General features: G+C 37.6%; 2 protein-coding genes across 12 annotated transcripts in view; one reads left to right on the top strand and one right to left on the bottom strand.

Moving 5' to 3' along the window:
• The window catches only part of Asb3 (ankyrin repeat and SOCS box containing 3), a 365,295-nt gene that overhangs the window by 333,077 nt on the left and 12,430 nt on the right, over nt 1-19,788 (bottom strand). For 10 of the 11 annotated variants that reach the window (XM_087216391.1, XM_087216392.1, XM_087216394.1 and 7 more), the window contains exon 2: nt 1,444-1,656. In XM_087216391.1, coding sequence (XP_087072517.1) covers nt 1,444-1,656 — 213 coding nt within the window. Of the gene's footprint in view, nt 1-1,443; nt 1,657-4,148; nt 4,336-19,788 lie in introns of those variants that run through there. The other variant, XM_087216396.1, reaches the window with a different exon arrangement.
• On the top strand, nt 4,403-12,518 carry Chac2 (ChaC glutathione specific gamma-glutamylcyclotransferase 2). The gene is made up of 3 exons (XM_004867287.4): nt 4,403-4,668; nt 10,242-10,277; nt 11,784-12,518. Exons 1-3 carry the CDS (start codon nt 4,534-4,536, stop codon nt 12,147-12,149), a joined length of 537 nt encoding a protein of 178 aa, XP_004867344.1. The 5' UTR covers nt 4,403-4,533; the 3' UTR covers nt 12,150-12,518.

Here is a 19,788-nt window from a genome sequence, read left to right as displayed (position 1 = left end):
ATTTTTTGGAGAATTGGTATAAATGTTTACTTCAATTAAATGTTAGAAATATGGTGTGGTAGAAAAGAAACAAAGCCTTTAGAGTCAGAGAGACAAGGGTTCAAATCAAATATCCGCTCTGTGGTGGTGAACCTACAGCATGTGTGCTGCAGCGGGCGGTTTGAAAGCTCCAAAAGGTTCATCATCACTGGTCTAGGTCGTTACTTAACCTTTGACAAGTCAAGTTCTCTGAGGCTTTGACTTTTCATCAGTTCCCAAATGCAAGGCTGCAAAGATGTATGCAACAGGACAGCACAACACTCCAGTCTACTACAGCTTCACTCTCTCCACATATTTATACCTTTTGAAATGACCTTGCTATACTGTTCAGGTATTGGTTGTCGGTCTCCCCTGACAGGAGTATAAGCACTACAAAGGCAGGCACTTTGGCCCATGCTCTACCCTCTGCAAATACAAAGTCCAAGTAATTGGAAAGTTTCCTAATATCAAGGAAACTGAAAAGTATGTTTTTTGGGGGGGTTTGGAGGTATGTTTTTGTTTTCTGTTCTTAGTTTTTTGATACAGGGTCTCACTGTGTAGTTCAGGCCGGTCTTAAACTCATAGCAATCCTCCTGCCTCAGCCTCCTGAATACTGGAATTACAGGTGTACACCACCTTACCTGGTTTAAAAAATGTTTTTAAAAGACTAATTCATGGGATGGGGATTTAGCTCAATGGTTCCAGCGCCTGCTTTGAAAGCTTAAGGTCCCGAGTTTGATCCCCCATACCAAAAACAAAAAAGACTAATTCATACAAAACATTCAACCTCAACTTCAGTAGCATGTATCCTTTTGTTTGGAAAAGGAAGAACAAATGTAATCAGTAAATACTTCAATTAAAATAGCAGACTACTTCAGCCATATCTCCTAAGGCAGTCAATCAAAATAAGCCAGACAGGGCCAGGGATTTAGCTCAGTGGTTCCGCCGCTTGCAGGGCAGGCGCAAGGACCCAAGTTCGATCTCCAAGTTCGATCTCCGGTACCAAAAAAACAAAAAACAAAATAAGCCAGGCACAAGCACTTTCAATATAAACAACAGTATTTATAGATGACCAGATGGAACACCACACTGATACAATCTAAGCCAGGCAATCTTACCATAGCTAAAGGTTAAGGCAGTTATTTCAGCATTACAGGAAGAGAAACAAATACTACCTCTAGACAGGTGTGATAATGCACCCCTGTAATCCCAGCACCCCTGTAATCCCAGCAGGAGGACTGTTGCAAGTTCAAGCCCACCCTGGGCTACACAGTGAGTTCAAGGCCAGTGTGAACTATATAGGGAAATCCTGTCTCAAAAGTCAAACAAACAAAATAACAAGGACAAAAATAATATCACATATGACCATCTGTTTTATTAATCCAGCTTCTAGGCACACCGTCCCATACCTCGAATTTACTTTACCTGTATGAATTAATATCTGCAAACATTCTATTGAGTTGTGATAAGCTGCTTCATGAATTGGCATCCATCCTCTGTTATCAGCAACATCAATGCTTCGGCCCTTTTTCAGCAACTTCCTTAAGATTTTAACATTGTCTTCCCTGACAGCAAGTCCAACCGTAGAGCATGTATCTGAGTAAGCCTCTGTAAAATCCATTATTTTTTTTGACCAACCTACAAAAAAAGAAAAATTATGTGACAGTCAATAAAACAGCACTGCAACTCCTAGAGATTAGCAGGTCACAGTGGCCTGTCCAGTATCTCTCCTGATTGCAGAGAAATGGGCTATTCTGCCACAGATTCTGCTACAGCTTAAACCAGGAGGTCTCTCAAATCAGTATTTCTTGGAATATTCCTATTTTTAAAAAGGGAATTTTAAGTGTCCTTTGCTCCTCTGGAAATGTCTGAGAAGCTCTTTCCAGAAGGCTTCTGCTTGAGTTTCTACCCCACCAAAATATACTCTTTGGAGCTCGGTTGATAAGAGTGCAAAACACCTCTAGTTAATCCCACGTGCGTGCTCCTCCGCAGAGAGGTGACGTAACAACCAAAAAAGCTCCATTTCCATGTATAGGCCTCTATTTTAAACCCAAAAGCTAAAAAAGAGGAGTAAAGGATGTTTATTGACAACTAATTAGTCATTCTAGTTTGCCTACCCCAGAAGAACTAAACACTCAGATACTCCACCCTTAATGAAATAGTCCGCTGACTGAATACTATACTGAAACCAACAAAGAGTGCCACAAAGTGATGAGCCCAGCTTTCCTACACCAGCCCAGAAAGTTTACAGCATTTCTGTCCTCCTCCTCCCCCTCCCCTCCCCCGCCTCCTCCTCTCCCCGCAATGCTCACTCTTCAAGTTCCCCTGCAGTCAGGGTCCAGGATAGCTCTCAGTATATAACTTTCACAAAGATAATTTGTTAGTTTCACTATGAAGCACGTTGGGCTGAGATTCTGGATGCTCTGGAAAATAATGATTTCCTAAAAGAGCAGTCTTCTCAATAATATGCCAATTTCACTTTTGAGTTTTTCTAATAAGCTTAGGAGGTGGTTTGGGAAACACCAACATGTCTTGCCCAATATAGGTGAAAAACATTCCAGAAATATACTCTAACTAATTTATCTGGAAAAGGAAGGTTTGAGGAAAGAGGTTAAAAGAAAGAATGTAACACTGCCCATAGTAAATTCAAACTTATCCATGTCTCCTTTAAATGTAAAGCCACAAATACAAAAGTTGACTCTACAGGAGGCCAAACAGCTGATGGTAGCTCCGGATGTGACTAAGCAACTGGCTCATTACTAGAGTAAGTCAAAACATTTATTTACTAAACCTTTATTCAGTTAGCAGTTACTTATTAAGCACCAACTAGATGATCAGTAATGGGGAATATATAAAGATGACACTAATACAGATTCTATCTCAAGTTTTTTACACTCTCATAGAAATGATAAACATATATATAATTCAAGGTAGAAAATGGAAAGTGCCATAGGGGAGTGTCAATTAAGAGCCATAAAAATCAAAGGAGAACCTGCTTCTGTGATAAACGAGAGTTGTGCCTTAAAAGATAGGGTAGATTTGAAAATGGCACAATGGGCAGAAGAGCATTTCTAGGCAGAAAGAAAGCCATAACCAAAAAGCTGGAGACGTATAATATGTAAGAATAAGTAAGGCACAGTGAATACAAAACAGTTCATCTGGCAGAAGGATTAGGTAAACAACAAAGAACAGCAGGAAAATGAGGTTACAGAAGTCGCTTAAAGCCAAATTTCAGAAGATCTTAAATGTTAAACTATAATTTTTTGAGCCACGCTAACCTCTAGCCAAGACAATTTACATGTAAGTTTTACAAAACAACAAATTACACACTTTACAGCAATTTATAAATATGTTCATTTATAAGAAAACTTTTTCCTAAAGGAAAAAATGGAAACAAAGTCTTTGTAAATAGGGAGGGGTGGAGGGGTTGAAGGGAGGGCAAGGGAATGGGGAAAAATAAGAACCAAGGTACACCATGTAAAGGTACAAATTCTCAATGATTAATGTCATCATATTGTATAACTAAAATGTACTAAAAAACTTAATGAATAAAAAGAAAACTTTTTCCTATATTGGAAGCACACATTCAAAGAAAACCACTTTAAAAACACCATTTCTGTAAAAATAAGTATGATTCCTTTTCCAAATTTTACTGCCTTTTCTCTTAGTTGCAAATAATGTTGCTGGTCCCAGGATAATAGTTACTAATCTGGGGAAAATATTGGAACTGGTAACATCTTTGAGCTTAAGGGAAGGGGAGGCCAAAAGAAATGTGCTGTGACAGAAGAATCATTCCTTTCAACTCGTAATACCAACTACTGAACATAAACTGTTTATGATACGATATCCCCTTTTACAAAAAGACTAAACGGTAACAGTGAGTCAAGCAAATGTGACACAGGGAGTTGGGGAGTAGCTCCGTAGAAAGCTTGCCAACACGCTGGGCCCCGAAGAAATGACAGGCTCCCCAGCTTGTTTCCAAAGCTCCCATGAGCCTCAAGTTAAGAATCTTGCATCCTCTTTTCTGAAGGGGCTGCAGAGATAACTAAAATTACATGAACTGTTGCGTGTTAAGTTCAGATAGGTCAACAGTTTCCTGTGAAGTAACAGTTACTGTGAACTGCTCTGACCTGCAAGGCCAGGAGCAGGTTTAAATCCACGAAACCAGAGTGGATCGTCCTCGGACCACGGTCATAGAGGCAAACGTCAGATCCAAAGCCGCCCGACTCTGTAAGGCCCGGGACACACCGGACAGCCAAGGTTCCCAGGGTTGCAGAAGAGCCCGCGGATCCCTATCTGCACAGTAACTGAAGCCTGGCTGTTCAAGGACTAACGCTCTCCGGCGACTGCCCCAGCCCCACGGTGCCTTGCGCCGCGCCTGCGCACAGCAGCCGCCCCGTTCGCGTCCCTCCGTCAGGGAAGCGGCGGTGCCCGAGTCCACTACTTCGGTCGTCTGCCTGGAAGGCGGCCGCCCTTCGGGCGCCGCGCCGAAAGCGCACCCACGAGGCAGGAAAGATGTGGGTGTTTGGTTACGGGTCCCTGATCTGGAAGGTGGATTTCCCCTACCAGGACAGGCTGGTCGGATACATCACGAACTATAGCCGACGCTTCTGGCAGGGTAGCACCGACCACCGAGGGGTCCCGGGCAAGGTAAGCACCCCGTGCGCCGCAGGGACCCCCCCGGTCCGGGTAACACGGCAATATCCATGCATCGGCCGCAGCCCCTAACCCACACCTCTCCCCCACCAGCGCACTCCTGAAGCCGCTTCAGATGCCGGTAGTTTCTAAGGGCGGCAAAAAGCACGGCACAAGCTCCCATGAGTCTGATGAGCCGGAGGGGACAACCTCAGCCAGAAACGAACTGTGATGGGAAATAATTTTCATGTCACCATGGAGGCGAAATACTAAAATTAACCTGCAAATTTAGAGCCCTAGCAACTAAATGTTAGTTCTGCTAAAGTGGTTTGAGTTTAAATACGGTTTTATTTATGACACCTAAGATCACGGAAGAACTACTTTCCAAATTTATCTCAGGTTTACTAAGGTGACATTGATAATTTTATCAGCTACTAACAAAATTAAATGAAGTTATCAGTTTGTTATGAGTAACTACCAAACTAGCATTATTTAATGCTTCTTTCTCGATAGTTCTAAATTATAAATGTTAAATATGTTCTTTGATCTATTTTTCAGTCATACAAAGACGTTCATTCTTAATATATGGGTTCCGAGATTTAACAGCAACTCACTGTTTATGCTAATCAGTCTTCTATTGGCTGCAAAACTACTAATCACCGAAGAAAACTGAGGGCTAGCGCGAGCGAGGCCTAGGGTATTATCCCCAGTACCTCGAAAGAAGAGTTTGGGTTAACTAGTAACTCGGATAACTTGGGACACTTGTTATGGCCTTTTTTTTTTTTTTTTTTTTTTTGAGACAGGGTCTCACTTTGTAGTTCAGCCTGGCCTTGAACTCACTATGTAGCCCAGGCTGGCCTTGAACTCGAGGTGAACTCCTTCTGCCTCAGCCTCCTGAGTGCTGGGATTATAGGTGTGCAACACGAGGCCCAGCATGGCATGGCTAATCTTTTAGAGGAACACATTTTTCTTGCTTGTATGTTCTCTAAAGATTTCTATGAGCTTGATTATTGTTTTTAAAATAGAAATTAATATTAGCCCAAAAACATGATGTCTAAAATACTGGAATCAGATGCAGGCAGAGAGTAGGGTTAATTCCAGAGAAATACCTGCAGTCATGGAAAGGGAAAGAAATTAGGATTCTAAAATTGTTTGCACCTACTCATAAAGACATATGATTTGAAATCATAAAAAGATTCTACCTCAGCTAGAGTTGGTCAATTAAGAATCTGTCTGTCAAAGGACTACAATCTAGAATATATAAAGAATTGAAAAAAATCAGACCCCCCAAATTCAAAGACCCAATTCAAAAGTGGGCATCTGAAATGAACAGACATCTCTCAGAAAAAGAAGTTAAACCAGCAAACAAATATATGAAAAAATGTTCAACATCACTCATCATTCAAGAGAAGCAGATGAAAACAACATTGAGATTCCACCTCACCCCACAAAGAATGGCTGCTATCAAGAAATCAACACATAACAAATGCTGGTGGGGTTGTGGGGAGAAAGGAACCCTTCTCCATTGTTGGTGGAGTACAGATTGGTGAAACCACTGTGGAAGTCAGTATGGAGATACCTCAAAGAACTAGGACTAGAGGTCCCATTTAACCCAGCTATTCCCCTGCTGGGTATATTCCCAAAAGAATTAAAAGAATCATACCACAGCAATATATGTGCACCCATGTTCATAGCAGCACAATTTATAACAGCTAAAGCTTGGAAGCAGCCCAAGTGCCCATCAACTGGAAACTGGATAAAGAAAATGTGGTTTTTTCATAAAATGGAGTACTACTCAGCCATAAAGAATGAAAAACTAGAGTCATTTATAGCTAAATGGAGCATTATCGAGGCCATACTCTTAAGTGAAATAAATAGGACACACATGTAAATACCAAATAGTTTCTCTTGTGTGAGAAACTGATAGTGTAAACAAGGGTTAAAATGATTAAAATGAATAATTGATAATTTCAAATAGGAAAAAAGGTCCAAAGACGAAGGAGTGAAGGGAGGGGAAGGGGAAAAGAAAAGAGGGAAAGGAAAAACTATGAGAAAAGAAAAAAAATGGAAATAATGTCTTTGCAAATAGGGAAGGGTGGAGGGCGTGAAGGGCACAAAGGTAATGGGGAAAAAAATAAGAACCAAGATATATCATGTACAGGTACAAACACCCAATGATAAATGTAAACAAATTGTATACCTAAAATGTACCAATAAAAGAAAAAAAAAAAAAAAAAGAATCTCTGTAACATGAGACTATACAGACCTATGGAACAGGACAGAATGACTTGAACAAGGGGATGTGTCTTAGCCCTGATACATTAGCCAAGAGAAACATCATGGCCAAAGTATCTCCAAGAGCAAACATTATTCAAGACTCTAAAGAACTAAGCTAAATAAAAGGCCTTTTGAGTTGTTTTGAAATGAACACTTAAAACTGCCATTCTGAAAAGAAAGCTTTAGCCCAACCTCCCATTTTAATGACCAAGTATTAATATTAAATGTGTGGTTATAATAGCTTATTTTACTATTCTTGGCTTAACCAAAATGGATGTTTGTTACATAGCACGTTGAGATACTAATGCTTTCAGACAGATAAGTTGTCTAATTAATACAACAATCCATGAGTCTTTAAAAGGACAAGGGAATGCAAAAGCCAGTATCTTTTTGTACTTAAATTTACTGATATATAGGAAAGGAGAGTTGGGGAGAGGGGCTGCACTAACAGCTTTACACTTTTATTTATAGACTCCATCTTAGCAAATTAAATGGAAAAGTAATACTAAACATTTTGCAAGTATAGGGTTGTTAAAAACTAGAAATAACATCAAATTTTTTATTTCATGTTTTTTATTAAAATATATTTCCAGCTTTATATAAACATTAACTATCTGACAAACAAGAATACAAAGTCTACAGAAATATCCAGCAAATTAGAATTACTCAGATACTGTTTAGGACCCAAGTTGTTTTTTACAGCAACATATACTCAAATGAGTCATCAGAAAGGCCTCATCTATAATACATAAATATTACACTCATTTCCCCATAATGCAAGAGGATATGTGTGGAAAAAAACTGAACCTAGATGATTTATTAAATTATGCTTGCTTTGTAGCTTCAAGCATCTCATTTATATATCACAAAATTGGCAGTTTCTCACCAAAATAAGGATTTTATTTAAATATGAAAGTTTTGCACAGACTAAATATATTACTTCGAAAACGGAGATACTTTAATACAAGAGATGTGAACAGAAACATTACTAATTGTCCAATGAAACACCCACCATGATTCTTGTTTTCCATCCTTCTCTAGTATCAGTCTGAAAGATCTCTTCAATTTCACTGCCCCTTCCCACAAAACAATTTAAGTTTTACAAATTCATAGTTTCTCAATAACATCTATTTTTAAGGACAGAGCAGTCATAAAATTTTATTTTTTCTCCTTAAAATAATTCCCCACATATTCCTTGTCTTCTTACTGCACCTGCCACCACCCAAATCCAAGACTTTACTATCCCTCTTCTTCCTTTCAACAATTACAACTAAGCACTTACATATATATAGGAGACAACTATGTAAACAAAACTACTTGGTAAGTGCTAGAAAAGAAATGAATAAAGGGAGCAGTGAGAGTTTAGGAGTTGTTAAATTGGCCTCGGGAGTGAGCCAAAATTCTGAGGAAGTGGACAGGTAATAAGCAAGGTAAATAAAAGGGGGAAGGGCATTCAATAGTGGGCACCAGTGTATTCAAAGACAGGAATATTTTTAAGAATCATTTAATAAATCAGTACATCTTCAGAAGAAATGAGGTTTATAGAAATGGATTCCTTAGCATAACTTATGCTAATGAATTTTAACTTTATCCTGTAGAATACCCTAACCCTGAAAAATTCAGTCAAGAAGTCATTTCAAGGGGCCGGGGATTTAGCTCAGTGGTTTCGCCACCTGCTGCACAAGCGCAAGGACCTGAGTTCAATCCCCAGTGCCCCCCCCCAAAAAAAGTCATTTCTGGGCACATACAGAAAACAAACTAGAGGGAAAAATTAGAGGCAGGCAGAGGAATCTCTAATGAGGTTACTAAAGGATAAAGAGGAACCATATTTCAAAAGGCAGAACTATCAAGAACTGTAATTATTTATAAAGTGAAGACAAAAAGGAAATAGTAATAAAGATGACACAAATTGAATGAATTAGGCTCACTATGCAAACACGGGGCATACATGTAGGTAAAACTGTGACTTGCAACTTGACATCCTTACTAACGTTAACATGCCAGTAGACACATAACCTTTGGTACTAGGTAGTAATTTAATAAAGCAAGCTGGTAATCACTGGTTTAAGTCACCTCTGTGACTAAAATTATGAAATGTTCCAATTCTGGCTTTTGTCTAAGGGTTTCAATTTATAAACAAAGATTCTTTTTTCCAGCATCTGAAAAAAAACAAATAAAATTTCTTTTGGCTTGATAAAATCTCATTTCAAACTCAAGTAATGATACAAAGTTAAAATTGCTTGTGTTAAAACCAAAGCAGAGGGCCAAGATTTAGCTCGGTGGCACCATGCCAGTGCAAGGTCCTGAGTTCAATCCCCAGTACCAGAAAAAAAAAACCCAAAGTGGAAAAATTAAATTGCCTTATAATACAGGTAGTGTAACTGTCCCATATGAGAGAATAAGTTCCAATATTAACCTGTCAGGGCAAGGCAAATTCATTTGTGAATATAAATGGGATGCCCACCTTGAAGCACCAATTGGTATATACTGACCATAGAGAAGGGTAAAAACACTTCAGAACTCAGGTGTGTAAATCACTCTTTCACTCTCAACTTGAGACCTCTTGGTATATTCTGGTAGCAGTGGTGCTCAGAATATGAACTCCAAAACAGTGTAACAGGAATCACCTTGGATATTGTGACAAATGCATATTTTCAGGCTCCAGACCTAAATAATCAAAACCCTGGAGGTATGGCCTAGCAGTGTGTTTATCAACTCCTCCAGGTAATTCGATCAGACTTTGAAAATCACTTCCTTATATATAGGAATACACCCCGAATGGTTTTTTCCCTCTAATAAAACTGTTAACCTTTTTTCCCAAGAGGAAAACCAGAACTTTTATTTATAATTGATGCTTCCATTTGCCTTTTATTTTATCTGAGCCTTAGTCACTGCTGTATTTTTTAATGTATCTATTTCTTGGGGGGGGGGGGGTTAATAGTAGGTAAATGTAATGAGTAATAGGAACGAGGAATAAGAATAGCTCCTGAGAGAGAAGAGGGGTCCCTAATGGGTTGCCCTAATGTATCTAGAAAAGCCGCTGAAGTTTGGATAAGGTAGATTCTCTTAATTCATCTTAAACTTTATCATAAAAATAAGTACTTTTTTAAAAAGTGCCTCTTCGGGGATTTAGCACAATGGTTCCGCCACTTACCTCACAAGCGGAAGGTCCCAAGTTCAATCCCCGGTACCAAAAAAAAAAAAGGTGCCTCTTAGAGCAAATGTAAAATATTCCATGCTAACAATAAGTCATAATACTCACTGTACTTTACTTCAGAAAAAAAAACCTATTTTTGTCTTTTTTTAAACAGCCTGGAAGAGTTGTGACTCTTGTTGAAGATCCTGGGGTACGGTATAATTATTCCTTTTCATATAGCCTTTAATAGTATGAAATGTTGAGATATTTCATTTTAATAATCAGTGAAATTTTATTAATAGTCATCATAGACGATCTGAACTACACTGGAAAGTCTAGAACTCTTCTCTATTTGTTTAGGGCTTTTTCCCCCCTTGTTTGTGGATGAGCAAGTGGGAAAAGTTAAAATGCAAAATGCAACGTAACAACAGCTAAATGACATTACTCTGCCTTTTGTGGACTATTTAAAATGAGTTTACACTGGCTGGGGATTTAGCTCAGTGGTTCCGTCGCTTGCCCCGCAAGCACAAAGACCAGAGTTTGATCTCCGGTACCAAATATATATATATATATAACATAACATAAATAAAATAAAATAAAATAAAATGAGTTTGCTGATTGACATTAATGGAAGTAGCCCCTAGATAACCAGGCTACCACTGAGAATCAAATGGAACCCCAAAAGCTCTCTTCACATTTGCAGAAGTCTAATATCCTCACCATAAAACTAAAGTCAGGAATTCTCACTTTCTATACTGCCTAATTTTATTAATAGAACTCGTATTTTTTAAACAGGCATGAAGCACTAGGAAACATATATTAATTGACAAGCCTCGGTTTCTTTTTTTTTTTTTTTTTTTTCCCTATGCGCTCACTACTAGGGATTCAACCTAGAGCCTTCACACTGAGTTACACCCCCAGCCCTTTTTACTCTGAGACAGGGTCTCACTGAGTTGCCCCAGCTGAGCTCAAACTTGGAATCCTCCTGCCTCAGTCACCCAAAGTCCTGGAATTACAGGTGTGCACCACCATGCCTGGCTCTTGGTTTCTTAAATATTTTTAACCATTTTATTTGTGTACAGATTTAAATTTTTATATTGTGAAATTAAAGATGTAACTTTGGACAAGACTTTGATACACAAAAATCAAGCAGCTAGCAATAACAGATTAATAATGGTATAGATTAAATGTTTTTATAGCTTTAAATTAGTTACTATAACTCCTACTCAAACAGTTAAACAAATGACACTCTCTAGAATTTCTTGGGGTTTTGTTTGCTTCTATATCATTTCATAATGACCACATGAAAACAGTATTTTTTCTTTTCAGCCCCATTAGTTTAGATTTTTGTTAACATTGTTCTTTATTTTTTGAGATAAGATCTTGCTACATAGCCCAGGCTGGCTTCCAACTTGCAATCCTCCTGCTTCGGTCTTCCAAGTGCTAGGATTGCAGGCATGTGCCACCACCCTTGAGTAATTTAAAAATTTTCTGAAAGATAAATATGTTGTATTTATGACAAAATATTATTCAGAATAAAAATTTTAAATGATTTCCTTCACTGTTTAGTATGTACCTCCTCAATGCATTTTAAGTGAAGCAAAACTGCATTTATTTCAAAGACTATGGAAGGTATTTTCTTAGACCAGTATAACCTAGCTTCACTATTTCTATTAGCCTTGTAAATAATAAATAATGTATTCTTATATTTCAACAGGGATGTGTATGGGGTGTTGCTTATAAACTCCCAGTAGGAAAAGAAGACGAAGTAAAAGCATCCCTTGACTTCAGAGAGAAAGGAGGCTACAGAACCACAACAGTCACTTTTTATCCAAAAGATCCCACAACAAAACCATTCAGTGTGTTGCTATATGTTGGAACATGTGATAATCCTAATTATCTTGGTCCAGCACCTCTGGAAGACATTGCTGAACAAATTTTTAATGCAGCTGGTCCAAGTGGAAGAAATACAGAATATCTTTTTGAACTTGCAAATTCTATCAGAAGCCTCATCCCAGAAGATGCAGATGAGCACCTTTTCTCTTTGGAAAAATTAGTGAAGGAACGTTTAGAAGAAAAGTAGAACCTCATTTGCACATAAAGACCTAATAACTGAATTTGCCGAACAAGCAAAGCTTTCTGTCTTCAGAGAGTAACTTCAGTGCACAATGGCAATGTGTTTTGGAAATGTGTTTTCTTGAAGATATTTTTAATGTTCTAGTCAGGACATCATCTAGCTTTATAGTTTAATTGCAAGTGTCCTGAAATACACTTAGAAGATTGGCATATAGAAAAAGAAGAGGCCTGGGTAGCTCAGTGGTTCTGCCACCTGCCTCTCAAGTACACGGACCCATGTTTGATCCCTGGTACCAAAAAAAAGAAAAAGAAGAAAATTCAAGTTTTAATAATATGAATTCCTAACTATGTGATATTAAACACTTGTTCATTATAAGTGAGTTCTTTAGAAATATACAGAAGGGGACTCAGTTAAGTTTGTGTTTTTATCAGAATAAAAATACTACTAAATTTATAGAGAATTAAACCCAAAAATGTAAAATTTATACCTTCAAGATTTTCCTATAACATTTATAAACACAGTTTAAAATACAAACTTAAAATGTGTAGTTAGAAATATATGGTTGGGCTGGGGATTTCGCTCAGTGGTTCTGCTGCCTGCCTTGCAAGCACAAGGACCCAAGTTTGATCCCCGGTACCAAAAAAAAAAAGAAAGAAATATATGGCAGTATAGACAAGATTTCAGTCTTGATTTTGAATTTTCCTAAGGTATTACATAAGACTGGTTTTTTCCCAGTACTGGGGATGGAACTCAGGAGCTTGTGCTTGGTGAGGCAGGCGCGGTGCCACTGAGCTAAATCCCCAGCCAATAAGACTTTCAAATTTAGGCCAAAAAATGGAACTGTGTAATACAAAAATTTCCTTGGAATGATAATGTGCTGTATGTCTCTTTTTTTTTTTTTTTGGTACATCTCCTTTTTTGATGAAATGCATTGTGCTACATAAAAAAAAATTAAAGAGCACAAATTACATTGTACAAATCACATCCACACTAATGACAGCACCATTCACTTTGTTTTATCTTATAGTAAATCTAAAAAAATGTGATTTCTGACAAGGATTAACAGAACCATAGGTAATGAAAGTTTTACATTTGAACAGCTGCTATAATTTTTAAAGTAAAAAATAGCATTCCCTGATTATGTGCTATAGTTTTTTTTCTTTCTTACACCTTGTCACCTAAAAGTATAAACTTTTTATATTATACTCAGGAATATAGGAAACAAATACTTAAATTACTAACTCATGAATAGCCTTGATTCAAGCTAATCAGATTACTCCTGATTGTGATTTTTTTCTTTCTCAACAGGACGTAAGGTCTCTCTAGAATCTTTCAAAATTAAAGAATTTTAATGTTAAATCTAATATGAAACTTATTAAAACTTAAAGCCCAGGGGTGCCTAATAATTGGTACAAAAGCTTTTCATATAAAACTGTCCTGTGTAGTAGGAACACTTGTCCTTTTCTTATTTTTCCGTTAGCCCCTTCCTTAGTAATTTACTCAGCTATCTACTTTAAATATTTGTCAACTGTTTAAATATTTAGTTTTCCAGAAGGCATTTCACTTGCCTAGTACTACAGACAGTACTAAATATTTACTGAGAAATCTCATAAGGATGCACTAGGCACTTTACAATACAGAGGCATATGTCCCCATTTTGGGGGTAACTCCTCTGAGCTTGCTTCCATAGTAATCTGCACATTTACACATTTAACAAATGGCAGAAATCCAGGTCTCTCTCATTTCACAGGACAAGATCCTTCTACAATATCCTTAACCACAACTTTACCCTGGAAGTTTCCCCCAGGAGAAAACAAGATTAATGCTTTTCTGTAAATGAAATAGTATGTAACTTGCTACATAAAGATGTTAAGGGTACTAGCCAGGTGTTCACTTTTTTTAGAAATTCAATAAAATATGAATTTAAACTCTACATTTATTTTTGTTTGCTTGTTTGAGACAGTCTCACTGTAGTTCAGGCTGGCCTTGAACTCACTATATACCTCAGGCTGGCCTCGAACTCTCAGTGATCCTCCTGCCTCAGCCTCCCAAGGGCTGAGATTCTAAGAGGGCACCACCATGCCTGTCCTAAACCCGACATTTAGAAAAAAATATTTAATAAAAATCTCCAATGAAGTATATTTTTCAAACCCTCTCTCATTCACACCCCAATTCTAGGGTTTGAACCCAGGGCTCCTTGCACGCTTAGATCGCTCTCTACTACTGAGCCATCCTCAGCCATTTGTTTTAAGTAGGTCTTTGTGGACCTACTACTACTCTATACGGCTGTAATTCTTTTCACCACTCCCAAACAACATATTCATTCTTCAGTCTAACACATAAGTGCCATTATGTACCACCTCCATACCTAAAAAACTATTTAGAAAAATAAAGGTTGTGATGATGTCTATATAAAAACACAAATACGAACCATTTTGTTAATACTGATATCTAAAGTTTGACTACTATTTATTAATATGCATCTCATCTTAAATGGGAAAAATATTCTACTAACCAAGTACCTGAAATGAATATTGTACATCTTTGAAAATGCACTCCACTACATTCCCATCCTTTTTTTTTTTTTTTTTTGGAGACAGGGTCTCACTAAGTTGCTAAACTGCACAGGCTGAACTTTAGCTTGTCATCCTCCTGCCTCAACCTCACTCTGAGATTATAGACATGCACTACCATATCCGGTTTTAATTTTAATTTATGTAGTAGGGCTGGGGATTTAACTCAGTGGTGCTGTGCCTGCTTCATAATTGCAAGGTCCTGAGTTTGACCCCCAGTACTGGAAAAAAAATTTTTTTTAATTTATGTAAATCATTATACAGTGCCAGACAGAATGCATAATAAACATTATCTGACATTTTTACCACACAGAGTTCTATGGGTTCAATATTCAAGATTCGTAAGGAATACAAACCTGCCTATAGTTTAAGAACTTATTTGCTCAGGTATATTTCAAAAATTTTCCAGTCAATATTTCTTCTCATTATATTAACTTTCTCTTTTCCACAATATGTATATTTCTTAAAGTTATAACTTATGACAATACTCTTAATAAGTAAGTGCATATCCCTATCTCCTGAGCAGTTACTGTGTAACTGTCATTATAAGCATCATATTCCTACATGGAACTCTGTGCGATAAACCTCATGGCAATCCTCCTGCCTCAGCCTCCCAAATACTGGGATTTCAGAAATGCGCTACTATGCCTGGCCTTAGCACTCCATTTCTATGTATTCCTAAAACTCTGAACTCTGCATACGTTAAGGACTCAAAAATAGTGGCATAATTTTTTTAATCCTATGTCAAAGAATTTTAACTCCTCCAAAACTGTCAAAGAATTTTAACTCCTCTAAAGATGTAATAAAAATTGTATTTAGCTTTCTTGAATTTTTTTCAGTCCTTATTTTTTTTATTTTTTTGTACCAGGGATCGAACTCGGGTCCTTGCACTTGCAGGGCAGGCAGCGGAACCACTGAGCTAAATCCCTGGCCCAGTTTTTGCATTCTTAACATTAATTTTACCCTTCTAAAATATTACATTTTATTACCACTTTCCTTATTGTTTAATTTAATCATATTGAACCTCTTCTTCATAAATGGTTTGCCCAAACACAATGTCTGTAAAAAACCACGACTTAACCCTACAGTTTCCCATCTTCTGGCTTTCTGATCCTTCACAATGTTTTAAACTAGTGTTCCACTTCCTTACCAACTCGTCCTAATGCTTCTCAAGTCCAACTTTACACTGTTGTACTCTACACAATCACTGCAGCCTCAAATCTCAAATGACCACTTCCTGATTCAACCCAAAGATCTGTTTTCTCTTTTTCGCCACTCTGATATATCAGACACTAGTGACCACATATACAGTGTCATTTAAGATCAAATGGCATAGTGCTCACTTCGGCAGCACATATACCAAAATTGGAAGATCAAATGACATAGCATTTCATTGTATTTCCATTTACAACTCTTTATTCCTTATCAGATATACAACCTCATTTACTGTTCAGGTTCGATTACCATTTTTACTTAGATTCCAATGTCTAGTCTACTCTCCCAACCTCTTTACAACACTGTACATCTGATACATGAAGGCTTCTCCAGTTGTACTACACAAGGATGAAAACTTAGTATGGTAAAAAAACAGAATCATCTTTCCCCACGAGAAAATTTTTTCTCACATTACTTTGCTGCATGTGACATGCATCCAGTTAGAACAAGAAAAACAAAAATAGAACATGTTTTTGTATAGAACAAATTTAATTGATATTTGCATCAATTAAAAAGTTTCTGAAGAAAATGGACAGTATTTTCACAATATACGTACAAAGTGTAGCTGTGCCTTTTAATATTCATTTTCAGCCTTCAATTTACAAAACCTGTAACATTTGGTGACCATTATCAGCTAAGATAGTTCCAACAGTCCTAAGCAAGCGGACAAGCCTAAGGTAAACAGTAAAACAAAATAAAAATTTTTATTTCTAATTTTATTTTTCATTATGAACTAAAAAACTGTAGTTGTAGTTATCTATGGGGTACAAAATGATACTTTTCTAACAAATACAATGTGAAATAAATCAAAGATAACACATCCATCACACCTCATTATATGTGTTGAAAACATCTGAAATCCACTCTCAGAAATCTGGAAATGAACAATTTCAGAACTTACTAAATTAGGGTGGAGACTTCCAGGAAGATGGCAGCGTAGTGAGCAGCAGAGAAATACACTCTCCAAGATTTGGTATCCAGACACTAGAATATAACAATGTGAGGAATACAAGAAGGAGGAAAGTGGGACCCTGGGATCCAGGAAAGATCTGAAGTGAGAATTAAAGGCCACAGGAAGAGCAAAAGAGAAATTTCAAGGAAGAAGGAGGTAGCAGGTGACACTTCCTCCCCAAGACCAGACTCACTGAATGGGAGGGGCAGCTTGAACCTGCAGATGCACTGTGACTACTGACAACCCCAGAGGCCTCAACAGAGAAACACACCAGTGGAACAGAGCAGTGGACAACACAGCCTGCAGTGGCTGGTGAGTTATTTGGGTTCAGACATCCCACAGGAGAAAGCAATTGGCCGGTAGCCATTTTGGTGAGGGGCCAAATGAGCTCAGGACTCAGAACAGATGTGACTCCATCTAGTGGCTCTATTTTATGGTTCCCAGTGTTGGTGAGGCTGCCAAGTTCAAGTCAGCAAAAGATCAGGGAGTCGAGTTCAAGCAAGCAGGAGGCATACAGACCTTTGCAGGCTCAAATCCAGATCCAGCCTCACAGCCAAAAACCAGCCTATACTTAAACTGGAACCAAAGGTACAGGCTTGCTGGGATTATCCACTACACTGTGGATCTGGACTCTTTCTGCCCACTCTATCTACCAATGACAGAAGAGACACACTTGAAGTACACTTTTTTTTACTTCTTATTTTCTTCTTTTTCTCTCTCTCTCTCTTTTCTGGTTTTTGTTTTTTCTTGTTCTTGATTTTATATGAGTGTGAACATGTCTTCTAGTTTTTTTGTTGTTCTATTGTTTGTTATTTCTTTCTTCTCTTTCCTTCCTGTCTTCTTCACCAGTTTCCCAAAGTTCGAGTTATCTTCCTTTGTCCTCCAGCCTTGCTTCTAATTTCTTCCTCTTCGTCTATTTCTCAATTATTTCCCCCATCCCCATTTAACTTTTCTCCCCTGAGGGTAAAATCACCATATTGAGGGCTTATTTACTGCATATAATTTTCTGGTTCATTTTAGATTTCGTTATATAACCACAAATCCAGTTCATATGGTATAAGGTGGCAAATTAGTATTTACCAGAGCTTGTCATTGTCTAGGCTGTGTTTGATGCTATTGTTATTGCTGACTGTACTATTTTGGCCAAGGTGACATAATTCTACTAATCAGCTGTTCTTCCTGATACACCAAGACTGAGATTGCCTAAGGGTCTTAAAAAATACTATAGTCCAGTGTCAAAAAACCAGAGGCTGGGCCAAGTAGGTAGCAACTTCTCATCTCAATAAATTGAAGAGGTAGGATCTTGCAACAGACTCAAAACCCAAAGCCAGCTACATCTGAAAGACATCTCTGAGACGTAGTCATTTCCTAAGAGTTCTCAATACTAGCAATAAAACTACTTGCCGTAAGCAATTTACAACCATCAACTCAAAAATTAAACTCAAAAAAAGAAGACAGAAAATGAGAAGACACTCAAACAAGTTGCAAACACACACTTCCAGCTCACCAAAGGCAAACCCTAGGGGTAATGAGGTGGAACAATTCGAAAGCCACCCACCTGGAATAAAGGAACTGGTAACTGCAGAAGTTAAAAACCAGATGAATAAGGCTCTAAAAAAATTAAATCAGAAATAATCTCTTGGATAACTACAGACAGTGACCATAATGAAAGACATGCTTTGTAACTGTAGAGCAGATTCAGATTAAAAAAAAAAAAAATAGAGGACCTTAGAAAATGGAGAAACCATGAATGCCCAACATAGGAAAGAAATGAAATCCATGAAACAAATTCAAAACAGATACCTAGGAGATTTAAAATTCCACTGAAAGTAGGGCCGGGGATTTAGCTCAGTGGCATTACACCTGCCTAGCAGTGCAAAGTCCTGAGTTCGATCCCTATTACCAGTAAATAAATAAATAAATAAATAAATAAATAAATAAAAATTTCCACTGCAAGTATACACAGCAGAATGAGCCAATGTGAGGACAGAATATCAGACAGAGAAGACAGGATTGCAGTTAGCGACCATGAAAGGAAAGATTTCTTAAAAATAGCAAGGGACCATGAAAAATCAATTCAACAGCTGCTAGATATGCAAAGTAGAATGATGTAAGATTGATCAGAGTCAGCTGGGGATATAGCTCAGTGGCGCTACATCTGCCTGGCAAGCACAAGGTCGAGTTCCATCCCCCATACTGGAAAAAAAAAAAAAAAAGATTGATCAGAATCAATGAAAAAGCAGGAAATAGTGCAATTAGCCATGATCAAAAAAAAAAATCTAAACCAAGGCATATAATAAGGCATATAATAATTCCAGAAATCCAACACAAGAACAGAATACTAACAGCTGCTAGAGAAAAGAAATAGATCACCTATAAAGGAAAGCCCATCAGACTCACAGCAAACTTCTCAACACAAACCCTCAAGTCAAGGAGCTTGGAGTGAAGTATTTCAAGCCCTAAAAGAAAACAACCTCCAACCCAGATTGATGTACCCCACAAAACTATCTTTCAAAACTGATGGAGAAATGAGATACTTCTATGACAAAGAACACCTGAGGAAATTCATCAACACCAAACCAGTACTCCAAAGTATTCTGAAGGGTATTTTAGAAAAAGATAACAAAGATTACAACTCCATGAACCCCAACAAAATGAATCTACCAGACAAGGCAAGAAATTAAACTGAGAAGGAAAAAAAGGAGTCAACAACAGGAAAACAACACATAGCAGTTAAAACCATCAATGTAATGATCTCAATTCACCAAGCAAAAGAAACAGACTGGCAGAATGGATCAATAAGCAAGATCCAACAATATACAAGAAACACAATTTTAAAAATTCATAGACTGAAAGTCAAAGGATGAAAAGTAATCCATGTGATAGAAACCTGGGAAAAAGCAAG

This window comes from Heterocephalus glaber, unplaced genomic scaffold (genome assembly GCF_053883595.1).
Source record: "Heterocephalus glaber isolate CG9 unplaced genomic scaffold, H.glaber_assembly_v1.0 deba00001457, whole genome shotgun sequence".
Lineage (NCBI taxonomy): Eukaryota > Metazoa > Chordata > Mammalia > Rodentia > Bathyergidae > Heterocephalus > Heterocephalus glaber.
This window is presented reverse-complemented; position numbering and strand designations above follow the sequence as displayed.